Below are 17,268 nucleotides of genomic sequence, written 5' to 3'. Positions count from 1 at the left end.
CTTAGAAACCCTGATAATGATGCTGGGGTTTCCAGGCAGGCATACCTGGTAAATGGTAAAAATGACATAATTTACAAAATTAACAGATTTAATGGAATTAACAGATAAGTTACAGTCACCAAATTAAAGCAAAGTGTGACAGTGGTGTCAAAAGGAATACATCAAAATGTCAAGAATTGAAATTGCTGCTCGTACCCCAACAGAATTGCAATTCTGCCAGTAAAGATAAAGTGCATTTTCAGTCCAGTTGGTAGCACAACCACTGTACAGTGTAAGACTGCAGAGCCAGGATCCCGATGATTCATACTGAAAGAAGTACTAGGATATACTAAGTATCATTTGGTTACAAATACCTGTCTGTCTGAGGGTCAAACGTATATACATTTGGTGGTACTGAAATGGTGATTTTTTTTTTTTTATGCCACACACTGGGTATCTTCATAAACAAAGAACAAACTTTTTATTGTATCTGACTATCACTGCTAATCAGTTGTAGCTCTTCATGGCAGAGGTGTAACTGGTCTCCACGATTCAAGAAAGACATAGAAACCCTTGAAGCTGTGCAGAGGACAGCATCCAGGTGCATCCCAGAACTTTAGGACATGTTCTACTCTGACAGACTCACTGAATTAAACCTATTTAGTCTTGAGCAGAGGAGACTGCGTGGGGATCTAAACCAGGTCTTTAAAATCCTCACGGGCATTAATAAAGTAGATCCAGCAACATTCTTTTGGCTTAAGGATGAATCAAGTACTTGAGGGCATCAATGGAAATTAAAGGGAAGTGTATTTAAAACTGACCTGGGACTGGAACAGACTACCAAGACATGTAGTTGAAGCGGAAACCTTGACAACCTTTAAACAGTATCTGGATGAGAATATTAGGAGAGCTTAGCTATTAGCTAAACAAATGGGCTTGATGGACTGCATGGTCTCATCTTATTTTTCAGATTTCTTTTGTTCTTGTCTGTGCATCGAAACTATAAAAGGAGTAGAATAAGGATGATGTTTTAATACACATTTTTACAACATGCATAAAACTCCAAGGAGTACCCACAGTGCTCTTCAATGAAATATACATCTGAGTTTTTACGACATTTTTAAAGAATGAATTAATCAATGTTTACTACACTTGCTGGATTAATGAGTTGTGTCCTGTTTTGGAACTATGTAAATCTGGTCGGCATACTTAGAATAGTTCCAAAAACAAGATAGTGAATCTAGCATAATTCAAAAGCCATTCTGGTCATGAATTCCAACATCTGTTAGACAAGGCTGTTGAGCAGCTGAGCTCCATCACTAACTGAAAAGAAACAACTGTGGGACATGCAGGAGCACTTTTGACAATATGATGAGTTACAGTAATTACACTTTTAATTCAACCTGTTTCAAGGTAAATTGGGAAACCAATTCACTATTTGGTATGTGCAGAGCTCTTTTATATTTGCAATACATGCAAAAGGAACATGAGAAACATCTTGATTAACATTTTTCACTTGTTACTCCACACAGGCTTTGTTCTTTCCTTTGTTGTGGTTTTCAGTTTTAAATGCAACAGGTCTGGGTTGTGTTAAAGGTAGCTGTCACTCGGCATGGGGTTATTATTTTAATATATTTAAAAATTGCTTGTGTTTATGTTTAAAATATTGGTTCTTGCATTGCAATAAAGATTTGATAAAAAAAAAAAAGAAAAACATTTGTAAAAATATTTATTGGATCTGTGGTTTACTTGTTTTCATTCTTACATTTGCTGAATGCTCAGTAATATTGGTTTACTTTTAAAGAGAATTAATTTTGTTTTATATTTTCTTCATATTTTATTAAAAATGATAGGAATCTAATTAGGGACAGAAATACTTAGTGGAAGAAAATTCTTATGTAAACTGTTGCTCATTCTAAACTAAATGCAATGCTACGAGTCAGAGAATATTGTACAGCAGCATCTGCTACCCAGCCCTCTACACAAGGGAATGTAGACGTATGCATATTGCTCTATATGAAGCAAATACAATAATTTATGAATGACAGCAAGCCAAACTAGACCCAGACGTTGCCACGACAACAAAAGAACCTTATTATTCATTCCAATAAGACCTGCCAAAATCATACAGAGCTATTTAGCTTTTGTAACAGACACACACAAATGTGTGCAAACAGAATAAAGTAAATCAAAAGGGTCGGTAACGTTACAAAATCCAACTTTCATTTTCACATTTTTAAATGGTTGCAACATTTTTTATGATTTCAGTATAGTTTATTATAATTATTGATAAAACTAATATTGCTTACAATTTTAGGTCATTAAGAGCTAAGTTTTATATAACTAAACATCAGTTTTACAAATATGATTATACTTCCTATTCAAAATACATTTTCTGGGCCTTGACTTACACTACTGTGTTTCCCAGAAAATAAGCCCTACAGTACTCCGAAAATAAGCCCTAGCATGATTTTCAGGCTGCTTTGTAATAAAAGCCCTACCCCAAAAATAAGCCCTAGTCAAGATCGTCAGCTGAAAAGTAAGGTGCCTAAGGCCAAGTTTATACTTCACGCGATGCAACGTGTGTGCCCAAAACATCCATTAAATTCCGAGGACACTTTGCCACAATATCTCTGAAAAGGATGTTTAACGATTACATCCATCAATTCGGGATAAATCCATTCCAGCAGCATCCCCGAAAGACAGAAACAAAATCCCTGGACAAGGCATCAGCTCATCGCAAGGTGAACACAAACACACACATACTGTACACTGGCGTCATTGTAGCTTCACCAAATCCCCAAACCTTCATGTCTTTGGATGGAAAACCGAGCCCACTGTGGAAACCCACCAGGAAAAACATGCAAACTCCAGGCAGGGAACACAAAGGGCATGACTCCCTGTGAGACAGCAGCACTACCACTCTGCCACCGTGCCACCCCATATGTGTAACTATTAACAGTATTCATTATTTAAACAAAGTTAACGATTTATCTGTAAAATGTAACATACATATTTTAATGCGTTTCATCATGAAAGTGATATCAAGTATAAATCTAAGAATTCTAAATGTGCAGAGAGCTGAAATATCATAAATGTAATGTGTTCTGTGTGGCGATGCTGCTTGCCGCCTCTGTCAAGTCAGGAGGAGACCCCAGAAGCGCGTAGCGATTTAACAACTGGGTCGATTTTAAGATGACATTTACGATGTTCTGCTTTAATGATAAAAGTAAACTACAAGATTAAAGTGGACATTTCAAGGTTGCCTCGAAAGCTTGCATATTGTAATCTTTCTAGTTAGCCAATAAAAGGTGTCATTTTGCTTGGCTTTTCTCTACAAGGTTAAAACCGAAATTTTTACTTTAATCACAATAATAGACATTTTCATTATGTCCTTATTTTTTTTCTCTGTGGCTCAAATACGCCACCGTACATTCTGATGGTATTGTGAATGTGCAAAAAAAAAAAAAAAAAGACGGCACAGAAGATGGTATGTGAGACTTTTAAAATATATCATGTCATTACTTTGGGGAATCTGTGACGCTTGAATAATAAAGCACCACGAATGCATTTGTGTGTCGGCATTTTGCCTCACCACATCGAACCATTCATCAAACGCACAACAATCCTGGAGGATCCTAAAAGCGGCTGGAGTAGCAAGAAATTCAGGCTGGAATTCAGGGTTTGAATGTGGAGAGTTATGACGATATTCCAGAAGAAGATAACATGACTGTATTTGGATAAATGTATTTTGTTGTACATGAATAAATATAAGACATCTCCTAAAAATAAGCCCTAGTGCATCTTTTGGAGCAAAAATTATTATAAGACCCTGTCTTATTTTCTGGGAAACACAGTATTACATCTTGCATATTTACATATTAGGTATATATTAAAAATGTTTAATAAATCAGGCATTGACCCTGGCCAGTGAAAGAAAATGTGTTGCTATTTTGTCTAATATTAACTAGAGTTGTGCTGTACAGTACAGAGAAACCCAAATTTTAAAAAGGTACAGGCATGCAGGAAACTACAAGCTTTGACGTAATCGTGAGACCCCACCACCAAAAAAAACACCATTTTTGCTTTGACGCGTTCAGGACTTCACTAGGAAACCAACAAAACCCCCCATTGCTTTGACACAATCTGGATCTCACAGCTATCAAGAATAAAGTGGTGTGTGGTGAATTGCAATGGCTGGAGTAAGACAGGGGTTTTGAAGGTATCCGTTATTTGCTTCTGAGCCGTTTTGGTACCGGTACTGAAAAAGCAGGTATTGATTCCACAGTCAAAATTTTAGTACCAGTCCACCACTAATATCAACATTATTTCTGACGTGTTAGACTGATATGATGACACACGTACAGTAAGTTTACACCACTGAGCATGATACTTTGCTGAGCAAGTCACTGGCTGCACAATGTTAAGACTAACTACAATATATGATTACACTGGTATGTTTTACTTTTTCTCTCCCGTCAAACTCTTTAAGTTTTTCATAGATTTGAAGGTGCTGAATCCATCTCTGGTAACGGAATTGCTCTATTGCATTCAGTTTTTGAGAGATGAAGATTTAAAATGAAACAAACACCATTTTAGAGAAAACATTTTTAAAATTAATTATTTAGATTTAAAAAATATAAATTACACATATAATTGTTTTATTACCAAAATCAGTCATTTGGAAGTCTTTTGCATCCTATAATCCTTTCATGGTGTTTCACGGTGAAATAACCAACAGATGTCTACTAAAGGCCTGCTAAAGTCCCAGAGATTTCCAGTCGTAGTCTTCATTTACATAATCTTAGCAAGTCAGAGTGGTCTCCAGTGAAGCCATTCACGTAATGTAACATGCCCAGCGACTCACTCCAATGAGTCCACAACTCGTTCCCACAAAATCAAACACATTTGATTTTGTCTTTAATTATAGGGGCAAGCTCTGTATGCATGTGAGCTGACAAGCAATGAAAGCAGTGACGAGGAAAGAGGAACGCAGGTGTTTTGGACGTCACAAACAGAAGAGTAGCTTGTCTGTCTGATGTCTTGTGGTTTACGTGCCACTACAAACTGGAAAAGAAGCATAGAAATTACAGCTGAATTTGCATACCTGTTAATCTTTTGTACACCGTGGGCTTCATCTGGCAGCTCACAGTTGCTGGAAGGTCAGTGTTTAATCGGTAAATTTGACATGCCCACCAATTTACAGTTGTTAATTGACATATTCTGACAACAAAATCAGCAACTACAGTCAGCAAGTCTGGCAAACCCAAAGTCTAGCAATTGCATAATTTGACATTGACTTGACACAAACTCACTCCACTTTCCTTTATGACATTTCTCCATTTGAGCGATGTCCTGGTGGAACCTCTTCACAAGTTCATCAGAGACCACTGCCATGTTCTCTGGGTTTTGGGGGGGTATGGTTCCCAAATGAGAGTGTAGGAAATAGATTTTTAAAGACATGTTGCTCCCAAGTACTAGGTAGGAAGAGAGAAATTAGTTCCTTGTAGTTTTCCGCCTTTTTTTCCATGAAAATTGTGGCACAACCTTTTGTTTTCTTCAATAAAGCGAAGGTGTGTTTTCTTTTACTGTTTGCTTGCCTGTTACCTGGTCAAAACAACAGCTGGATCAACCTGTCCTTGCCTATGTCTGTATAAACCATTTAAACAACATCTTTTTCTCTCCTGAACAATAAAAAGACACCTGTTTAACCTCCTAAATATAAATTCCTGGCTATTTTGACGCAATTAGAAATAAGAAAAATATACTAACTGAGAGCAAAAGAAGTGTAGCAAATACTTGAAGGCGGCCATGAATATCTGACTAATGGATATTACTTTCAGGTTGTATGTATTATGTGTCTTAAAAAACAGCTCAGCTAACAAAGCAGCAGAATGTAGGATTTTTCCCTTTAGTTTTAAAATAGGCTTGGTACTTGCCAAGGTGATTCCTTGTAGATGACTAATTAAATAAATATTATTATTTTTACCTTACTCCAACCAACCTGAGTACTGCTATTGTGTTGGAATTAAAAAAGGCCAAATTTGATCAAAGTTGAGTTACTTTGAATGTGAATGCTTGCATCAGATATTCAGCTTTAAAATCTAATAGCTTGCCTGGTTCTGTTCATTTTCATGCAAAAAGCACAGCTGGCCACCTGTTCCATATTTATATTAATTTATATTCTCCAACCTATAATTCCTCCAGTTGTTACGTTGATATAGATGGGAAGCTCAGCATGTGAAAAAATAATTTAACTCCTGTCTGAAGGGTCCTTTCTCCAAGTTCATTTGATTTTAACTTTACCTCTATGGGTGGGATTTTTCTTAGTGGGGAACGTCTTTTATTTATTTTTTGTGAGTTTTGACTTTTTTGGTATCTTGTTTAGGGATAAATGCATTTTTCAAAAAGCTATAATGGTAGTAAGGGCAATTTGTTTTTTAATATAAAACTGATGTGCATGTGACAAATTCAAGAAGCATAATTTCATTGAACAAAATGCCACTTCTCAATATTTTTTACATGAGTAGAAGAAATGCTACTTTGCACTGTATATGGCGACCAAGGTAAATCTTTTTTAGAATTTTCTAATAAAGACAAAAGTAGCTCATACACAGACAAACATGTCTCAATTTATTAAAATTAAGCCCTGCATTTCAGGTTTAATCAGCTATAAAAATGAACAGTCTCTGCATTACACTAGTGGCACACATACTTCCTGGATAGACGCCAATCACAGCAATTTAAAGTGTAGTTAACAAATTTAGAAAATGAATTATAAGTACTTCTGCTCACAGGCTTCAACAAAAATATGATACTGTTACCTTTATCACAACACTGACACTTAAGCACATTTTCAAGGTTCAAGCATAGCTCCTTAAAATATTTAAAAAAAGAAAGCAGTGATATGATGATGTATGGAAATGCTTTAATGGAACACAGCACCTTTCTGATGAAGATTTACAACTCTGTTGTAGAAGGAGGTCTGGTCAAGGTCACAATTGCAGCCTCACAAAATTGATTCATGGTAGGGAGAAGTAGTCCACCTGGCCCTGTATAACAGGACAGGACTTGCAGGTACATCTCGGGCCACTAGGGGGAGTTCTAGAGGTCCGGGACCAGAATTTCTATAGCCCATTCCTGACCATAGAAGTGATTCCCAGGACACACCCACTCATTTCCTCTCCTTGCCCTTTTATACCATTAAGTATAAAGCTGAGAAGGAGGGAAAGGCAAACATTCAGCTGGAAGTAAGAAGGAAGTGAGACCAGAGCTAAAAGGTGAGGAAGGTAAAAATGGAGCGTATTCCTTCAGAGTATATTGCTGGGTAAGTGCATTTACTTAGTTAGAAAACACTTCACTGCTTAGTAAGGCCTAAAGGGAAGTTAGGTGTTTGTAAGTGTGTCCTTATTTTTATACTTTATTACATCTTTATGTTTTCATCTTCTTTTGTATTATTGATTTCCTTAATAAACAATATTTTTGTTAATTTTGCCTTCAGAGGCATTGTTCTGGGTTCAGAACCAATCCTTGAGTACCCCGTCTGTTTATAAACTGTCTTTCAGTTTGTAGTAATCCACAGACATAGTATTGCATCAGGACGGGGAGCTGAACGAAGTGGCACTCTATCCTACGCAGAAAAATCCCACAATATTTAATGGCATGTGAAATGGTCAATAGGTACTCAGAACAAAAATACACAGGCTAGTCATACTTATTAAAATTCAGTATACATTCAAAAATACTTTGAGTGGAGGAAAACACAAAGGGGGTCCCCAATGATAACTGGAGTGTCTCTCCAAGTGCCATTTGTAAGTAACCAGTCACCACAGGGCTAAATGCTATACCAGTGATGCCCCAGAAATATTATCACATGTGCTTTGAAATATAAAGCTCGTGGGAGACTGGTGAACAGCTAAGAGAACTACCCCACAGTATCAGATGTCAGAAGATGGTTCTAATGTGTAAAAGTTGAAACTCTCTGTGTCATATTATATAGGGCGTCAAGCACTGGAAGCATTCAGTGGTACCTGGCCTTTTAAATAGGACAGGAATACATAGATACTGGGGACCACCATGGAGCACTTTAAGGAGATGGCGCCAGACCTTCCAGAGAATGTTTCTGATGTCAAAGATGATTCTGCGGATTTTCTTGGTAGTAATCTAAATCTGGGGTGTAAAGGTCACCTCATTCAAAAGACTCGTTGAATAGGCTTAATCAAAAGGGAAATAGTGTTACCAGAGAGGAGAGTGTACAAGAGAAAGTTTGGGGGTTGCCGTGCTTGTGATATTATATTTTGGAAATTGAGTAAATATACTGTCCACCTCATCTTATACAAGTAGTCATGGAGCAGAACTGGTTTAGTTTAAGTTGGGCAAATCGATTATGCATGCAATATGATGACTCAATATCATTGCCAGTCAATTTCATTTTTTCCAGCATTGTGCCAATCAATAAATGGACTTTTTCAGCGGGGAACTGCTCCATGCCACAAGGCTAGGACAGTCCTGGAACTGTTCCCAGATTGTAACAGTGAGTGGAGCTTAATTCAGTCATCTCTGCAGTCACTAGAGCTTACTGCAACTGAGCATTTCTGTGATAAGATGGAAGAGCTCCAAATTAGGCATCTGAATTTACTGTTCAAAATTCATACTTGTCTCATATTTTAGAGACTGTTTATTTCTCGTTGCATTACGTTGTGTAGACATTGCACAAATGTTTTTGCATACATCACCTTGTGAGCTGTATATATGTACAGTACATTTAATCACCTGTCCCTGTACTTTAATTAAAACTGACTGATCAGTTGGCTATTAAAGTCAAATTGCATGCTAGTGAAGAATCTCTTTTAATGAAGCATAGCACTCAAATAACATGGAACTGACAGCAGAGCAGGCAGTGAATATGTCCATAATACAGTATGTCTAAGTAGTTTTCGTGTGAAGTTTTAGAATTTGCGGTTAGTGGTTTGCATTTTTTTCAGTCATTTTTGGTTTGATGCATGCAACTTTAGTGTTGTGTATAGTGCAGTACAGTGCCAGGCTGTCATCTTATTCTGTGGAGCTTTTCATACAAGCAATGTTAACACAGGCTAACATCCCTGCACCATAGATTGGATAACTTGTTCAGCGTGTGTTCCAGTAAATTTCGGCTCTGCTGAGGGTAAATGTGAAAACCATTACTTTTAAGTTAGTGTACTTAGCCACTTATTAACTCTGGTGTCCGGAGTCGTTTTCATAAAAGGTTCTTGAGTGTCGACTGGATAAGCAAACCTGCTTAGAACCAACTGTCATACCATTATTTGGAGTGAAAATAAGATAATATTTGCATTATTTTCACATCTTTTCTTGGAACAGTACTTAAAAGTCCAATGTGACATGCAACTTGTCAAAAAGCTTTTTAAAATAGTCAAATATAAATAAGGATATTTTTCTGTTTAAAAGTGCAGGTTTTCCCACTGTCTCAGAATACATCTGTGAAATAATTTCAGTTTTGTGTTGCTCAATTTACACCTAACACATTTTATATTTGTGCCTTTTTGCCAGAACATTCTTACCCAGCTGTTGCTGACTCAGTGTGATTGTTGCCATTGCCAGAGCGTTGTTTGTTATTTATTAACTGCTTTAATTACTACTGCTGCTGCTGGCATCATTAATGTGTTTTCCAGGCTGAATCCAAAATTTAACCTAAATAATTGTTTCAACATGCATGAGTTTATCATTTAGTTTATGTATGTAAGAATATTTCCTCAACTGATTTATTTTCTATTTACGCAAATTTGTCAAATCACATTTTTTGACATACTGTTCACTACTTAATATTACTCACTGCATAAGGTTCATTCCTAGGCAAATGCTTATTATTTAGCTTTAAGTATGTAATATTAAAATACAGTAATAATAATATATTTCAATAGATTTTTGTCTTTCTGCTTTCAGCTATGAAGAATGTGTGGGGCCTGGTGCAACACAAATATACATCCCAACAGATGATCCTCCCCCCTATTCAGTAACTGACCCGTGTCAAGAGGATGTGATGGCTGAAGCCTCCTGGGTTGTGGGAAGTACCTCCAGAAATCCAATCAGGATGCGGGAGAACGGACAGCAGGCCATCTCTTCTATTTCATTTTCAGCACATCCCTTGGAGAATGCACCCCCGTACGAGGCTGTTGTCTGTGAACAGAATCTTCCCATTCCCCTTATCCCACTGGACTTACTAAAGCACACAGACACAGATTGCCATCAGCCACAACCTATTTTTCATAGACTCTTATAAGCACTATCAGCATGAGAACCTTTTTCAGTGTTCCAAGGCAAGGTTATTCACTTTGTTTTTTATTACTGCTATTGTAGGAGTATTTTCTCTGTTTTACTTAAGAGAAAAGATAAGTGAATAACATTAAACCCTGTAGCTCAAGCAATGGATCCTTTCACCTGTGAAATCCCGCTTCCATTAACTTTCAGTAGACTGTACTTGCAGAATTATTCATCAGATGTTTGTCTCTCGCTGGAAAAACACAGTGAAATGAAGGAGTATACTGACTTTTTATAACAGTTTATTATCAAGAACATATCTGGAAAAATTAGTTCAATTTTGGAGTTACAAGCTAGATGCCCAGTTCTTAGTAAGTGGTTGGTCACTGCCAATAAAACATTGAACTTCATTGATAATGGACATTTATACATTGAAATGATCATTGTGTAGGCTAGTTGGGGAAGGGCTGAGCTACAATTCTTGTTATAAAGCAAAGAATTGTTAAACTGACAAATTTGAAATAGAAAATGCACGAGGATCTATGACTGTTAACAAAAGGGAGCTAAATAATCCATAAATGGTTCTAGCTGTGCATTATGTGACCTTTGCTTTATGGGTTTTTATCAGATCAATATTTTACAAGTCTCACAGTAATTCCAACTGTAGTTCAATTCAAGTATTTTTTTAAAACATTTATCCCATGTTCTTTGGAATCCCTATAATTCTAGGATTTTTTAGTAAACATAGCATCTGTGCAGTTTTCTTTGATAAGTTTTCAAATCTGAAAGCACATAAAAATATTGGTGGAGGAGTCAGGTCACTAAACTGAGTCACTTACTTTTGTACAGATTATTCTCTGGGAACACCAGTTTCAGGATCACATTGGGGAGCTTGCACTGGTACAGCATGTTGACACACCCACCAGACGACAAAACAGCTCGGGATCCTGGTTGGCAGTCCCTCAGGCAGATATGTAGTCCGGTCCCACCCTCTGGAAATGACCATCTATCTGCTGTAGCCAGGTGTTAGGTGGGCATCCCCTTGGCCTGGTCCAGCCACTCAGGTCCTCAACAATGAGGATCCTGCGAGCCAGATCACCCTAAGGGAATCGCACCACATGGCCATACTGCCATAACTGATGCTCCCTCACAATGCAGGTAATGTGCCTCTTTTGGTACTATGTGAGCAACCTCTCATTCAACACAACGAATACCAGCAGTACCGAAAGGATTCTCCAAAGAGACATAGTGCAGAAGGAGTCCAGTCTTCATCTCTGGTCACTGGATATCGTCCATGTCTTGCAGCCATATAGCAAAGCAGGAAGCACTTCGTCCTCTTGCAAAGACTTCGGGAGCGCTACACACCCCTTTCCAGCAACCTTATGACCCCCCATGTTCTCCCAATCCGTCTACTGACTTCATAGAAAGAGTCACCAGAGACATGAATGTCACTGTCAAGAGATTCATGTCTCTGTGAACACCTAATATACAGTATTAAAATGGCATACACAAATATATGTTAATTTAATTGAACTACTAATAATTGTCGTGCACAGCATCACACAGCCAGGTAGGGATTTCTTTGTATGAATATATCAGCCACACACCAATAGTATTACATGAAGATGGGTAATTCCCTTGTTTAATAAATAACTGAAGGATGTCTGTGTGAGATTATTAAGCAAATGTGTCATTGTTATCATTTTGAAACCACCCTATTTCACCCTTGCTTTTATATACTATACATATTAATTGGATAGCTGTACATATTACTTTTAAATGTAGGTATGCAATCTTCAGGCATCACTTTCCAACACAGTACAAGAGTAGTGCAGTAGCATAGAATATACAGTTAGAACAGAATTTGACTCAAAGCTGTTTTCAGCAAAGAAAGATTAGGACTTTTCCCTTTATTCCACTTATTGATTATTGGGTACACTTTTGTAAGTTGTACTGTACAGTGCAGGATTTTAAGAAATGTAAGCCTTCTTTATTGTTTTGGTAAATGTTGTATTCATTTCTCACACCCTGTTTCTTCATCACCAAGCAACCATTTCTGTTAATATGCAGAAGACTTTGGGGCCAAAAGCAAATGGTAGAGTCTGTCATGGTCAGCTTATGGGAGACGGTTTTAATTATAAAAATCCTCTGTAGCTAGCAAAGTTTCTGTATCATACAGATTGAAAAGTAATATTTTTATATATAAATGACTGCTTTTATTCAGCAGGCCTGTGACTTCCTAGATTCTTACATTGTTGGTGAGGATTTGTGCCTCTCAATTCAGAATAGTCCACAACCACAAAAGAAAGACAAAGCTCAGAGATTCTCCGTCATGTGTGTCATGGTGCACTTTGATGCACACTTCTGTTGTGATGGCAGCACATTCGGGTATGTGGCTATTTCATTCATTCTTCGTATATCAGTTTTGTTGTGGATTAGTGACTATAAGGAGTAGTGTTATAGAAGGCCAGAGAATGCCTGGTTTTATCTGTAAAAATAACAGGTTTAAACAAGAAACAAATAGGACAGCCAAATCTTCATCTCTTTTTTTAAATCAGCTTTGTTTTTGTGTATAAAATAACGTTACTTTTATGTTAAGCAAGTCAAATCAAGCATTTTGTGTCAAGAAAACAACATAACACTGAATTGATTACTTGTGATATATTTATACAATGCTTGTGCTAATAAGCTTTCAAATATCAGTAAAGAAATAATTTTCTTTTTTGATTATTTCTAAAATGCATTCATTTTCTGTAAAAGATCAGTATTTGCCTGACTAGTATTTTCTTTATCAACATCTGAATGACTGACATAAATTTAAACAGCTTTATTGATTAAAATGATTAAAAAGAATGAGATTTCATTTTCACAGATTAAAATATCAGCTTATGCAATGTAATATTTCAAGCAGTCAAACGGTTTAGTTTGTTGCTTTTTTTTCTTTAGAACAAAATGGATCAATATTAACATTTAGAGTTTCACCCTGCAGTGTTTTTCCTAATAATGTAAGTTATTCCACAAATGTACTGTGCATTATTAACGATTGTCTTTACTGATGAAACGCAAACTGACGAAGATTCAGAAATTCTTCTTGTTGGGAGAGAATTACCACGATTTGTGGCAGTTTGGATGCAATTTAAGAATTTAGTAAACTCTCCAAGCCAGAGGAAGCAGTTCTGTGGGATTTATATATCAGTTTTGTCTGAAATCCCATTTTATATATATGATCATGTCATGTGCTATTAGAAAAATTGTGTGAATGCATTTCAGATTTAAATGAAATAAATGACCAGGCTAAAGAACTGTTGGTTACATATTAAGAGGCCTGCTTTCTAAACATGATGCGTTATTTACTGGTTGTCACGTACAGTAGACAATGCACTAATGTCAGTAGTTAAGTAAATGTGCAACCACTGAAAATACTTTCTATTTCATTGGTAATATACTTTTTATTGAGTGTTTGTGTAGAAGAGAATTAAATGGTACCCACCTGCACGCAATAAAAGCAGTATTGTAGGCTACTGCTTGCTTAGTTAGCATAAAGCAGGCATTAAAACATGTCTTTGGACACCACAGAAAACTGCTTAAAAGAAATGTTAAAATGCTGTAAACAAGCAGAAGAGCCGATTTGGTGTTCTCTTTAAAGCAGCAGCTCTAATGACACTGTTTAATGTTGTTATGCCACCGTCTGTCTGTCACTGTGTATTTGCAGCTGTTGATTCTATTTGGTAGCATAGCATTTATATATATTGTGTTATTTAAAGCACCAAAGGTTACACAAATAATTGTTTGTATTAATGGAGCTAGGCAGAATTTGTTTTGATGAAAATAAAATAGAAATAATAAAATAGCAAGTAGTTTACATTGATACTAGCTCAATATATGAAAAGCTAAATACAAATTTTAAAAGTTACAGAAGGAATTTGATTAATCTCTTTTGATTTTATAGCAAACATTCACTTAGCACTGCCCTGAAAAATGTTTCCCTCAAATACTGACGTATGGTTTCAGAACCACTCAGAAATTATTCTTATTAGGAGTATGTAAACTAAAACGAATGCATCTCATTAAAATAGTGACATTTGTAGACATTTGTCAAACAGTATAATAAATAAATATGTTTAAGATTACAATGAGAAAAAAAAAGTTTACTGTCTGACAATATGGCAAATTATTTGATGTTCATGAAGAGCACCTACCATTTCTTAAATACGTTTGCCATGGTTTCAGCAATTCTGCAATAAATAATAGCATTTGCAGCAATGAAGTGAAATGTATGCATTTGTAGGATACAGCGTAATGGGATGAAGACTTTACCAGCTAATCCAACGTTGATACACTGAGAACGAAGTATGAAATCAACCGAAAACCGAACATGTAAAGGGTTTTTTTTTGCCTTCACATTTTCCATGCTTTACAGTATTTTTCTTTCTCTCTGTAATTTAAAATTGCTTGTAACCACCAAACCAAATTCCAAGCAGGCTAATTTTGTAAGCAGTGTTCTCTGGTGAGCTGCTTGATAAAGAAACTATAAGTTTTGTTTATTTGTAAACAGTTCCAACAGAATATTGATAGTTTTTTCATTCATGCAAATTTATAATATTCTGTTCAGTCAAAGTTTTAACATGGTTGATATCTGAAAAGCATGCGTGTTATGTTATGTGAACATCCCTGCATGAGTGATTATGGGTGCAGACGTCATCCTGCCCTACATTGGACCTGCATCCTGACCCAGGGTGTTTCTTAATAAGCTACATAGAATAGACACTGTAATGAAAAAGAGGTGGACAGATGTAATTACACACAAGAGAGTTTATACAATGAAAGCTTAGCTAGTCTGTAGTTATTATTAAATCAGTTATTAAAGTATATCTTTATTAATGTACAATAAGCCAATGATGCCGTGCCTTTACAATTATGGCGGTTAATGTAATGGAAACGTTACCCTGAATTTGAAAATTCATAGCTCTGTTTACATTAAAATTAATTTGTGATTAAGTGAGAATTACCCAAATGGTAGAAAAGAAATCGTATAACTAACACTGCATTCAAAACTGTCAAGATCATAGAATTTTATTTTTAATCCAACATCATCACTAGCATACTACACAATATTTTAAAGACTGAAAGCATCAACACATATGTTATCTGTTATACAGTATAATACTGCAAATCATGCGTCCTTTTACCAAGAATCCTTATTTATAAAAGTCATGCCAAAAGTAATGAACATAATCATTTTTATTGTTCAATAAAAGTATAGATTGGAAGTGTCTGGCTGTGAATCAGATCTACTGTGCATATTTGTGTTTACATCTCTATAAAATCCACTTCCACTTCCCAATTTAAATGTTTGAAGATCCCCTTGTTGTTGTTAATATCCTGTCCTTGCTGCCATTTCCATGATTGCCATTTTTGATTCTTTTCGATAAGCTGATGTCTTTCATTGCTGCTTAAGCAGAGGCAGTTTGTGGCTGACCACTACAGGACTAATCGGTGAGAATTGTATTGTATTGTATCTGTGTTCCTGTATTTAAAGTGCTTAACACATCACTCGCATTTCTCACCATGCATGTTGAAGTCATGCATGAATCAGCTGCAGAGATTTTCCATAAGAAATTCAGGCACCTGTCAAAATAGAATGTCCTCGTGAGCCATTCTTTCACACAGAGCAATGTGCACATAAGTGAGGAAGATTGTGTCAGTTTTCATTCTGGTATGAGATGTGAGTCACATGGAACTCCCAGTGACATTACTGCACATTTCAGTACTGTCACGCTCTATTTGGTAATTCCAGTGTGGTCATTACTTTAGGTATGAATCTCAGTTTTAAAATAAATATTTTGTTATCATTCAAAGGTCTTTCTTTTTTAATTTTCCTATTCATTGGATTAATTTCAAATCTTTTTGTCTGCTTGAAATAATTTCTTTATGGAGACTAATCGTTGAGATATTTGTAATAAAGAAGGGAAATGTTGTGTGGCTGATCTTAGATAAATCAAGTCCTTCAGCAGTAAATTGAACTGTAAATGATATTGTGGTGCACTGCAATCAGACTCAGTGTTGATTTGAAGCCTGTTTGGTTGAGTCTTTAATTCCAAAAATACTGACGACAGAGATTTCCACCAAAAATGATCCAAAACAGCTCTCTGATTACAATTAAGCAAGCAGTCCAGAAGTAGTTTTTACACTTTGACTTTGAAACACTAGTTTTGAGAACATCAATGACTTATGGGCATGACACTCGCTCTCCAAATTCTATATCTGTTTCTGTTGTCAGTTACTGTCTTTATTGCTCAATTACTGTAACAAAAATGTATATGTATTTTCATGTTTGTATTAGAAATTTATTTCCTTTCTTATACTCTAAAAAAATAAAAAATAAGAACGTGAAATCTCTGGAACATCTTTCTTTATCATTTACAGCAGAAAAATTAGATAACAAAATACACTGCCTAGTGCTTATTCAATATGTGAAAAGAACAAAACAATCCCGAAAGGTACATTTTGTGACAACTGGTTACAAAAAGTTTATTAAAACATAATTTTAAAAGATCCTTTTATCAGGATATTAGGCTGTTGCATTTAGTCAAACACTTAAATACGGTGCCTTTAAAAAGGATTGACCCCCTTGGAAGTTTTCACATTGCATTGTTCTACAAGAGAGAGGTGGGCTACCAAAGCACCAAATGAAGTTCTTAAGCTCAAGATTTATTGTTGTTTTTCATTGCGATGCTGGTGTGTCTCTCTTACACTTTTAGCACTAACTTTACAGCTCAGGAGCCATATATGTTTGAAACTGCTAGTAAGAAGCCAGCTGAGAAGGAATCTGAGGCTTGTTAGCTTGATAAAATTGTTATTTTGTGTTTTATGTTTGTCATTAATTTAAACTACTTTGCATTTTGATGGAATGGTGTCCTGTCTGAGGTTGGCTCCTGCCTTGTGCCCAGTGCTGGTGGGATAGTGCAGACCTGGGTTAAGAGGGTTAGATGGATTCATGGATAAAGACACTTCAAAGTTTTAAACAGGGAAAAA

The 17,268-nt window shown here is 36.1% G+C and overlaps 1 protein-coding gene across 6 annotated transcripts in view; it reads left to right on the top strand.

The window, feature by feature from the left end:
* Window positions 1-15,465, top strand: part of bean1 (brain expressed, associated with NEDD4, 1) — a 115,378-nt gene extending 99,913 nt beyond the window's left edge. For 3 of the 6 annotated variants that reach the window (XM_051932157.1, XM_028809634.2, XM_051932158.1), the window contains one exon: window positions 9,919-15,465. In XM_051932157.1, the coding sequence (XP_051788117.1) occupies window positions 9,919-10,255 (337 nt within the window). In that variant the 3' untranslated portion in view covers window positions 10,256-15,465. The remainder of the gene's footprint in view (window positions 1-9,918) is intronic. The other 3 variants (XR_007935881.1, XR_007935880.1, XR_007935882.1) reach the window with 3 other exon arrangements.
* The last annotated feature ends 1,803 nt before the right edge of the window (window positions 15,466-17,268 follow it).

The sequence above is a fragment of the Erpetoichthys calabaricus genome, chromosome 9, assembly GCF_900747795.2.
Source record: "Erpetoichthys calabaricus chromosome 9, fErpCal1.3, whole genome shotgun sequence".
Taxonomy (NCBI): Eukaryota; Metazoa; Chordata; class Cladistia; order Polypteriformes; family Polypteridae; genus Erpetoichthys; species Erpetoichthys calabaricus.
The sequence above is the reverse complement of the archived record's forward strand: the minus strand, read 5'-3'. Positions and strand labels throughout refer to the sequence as shown.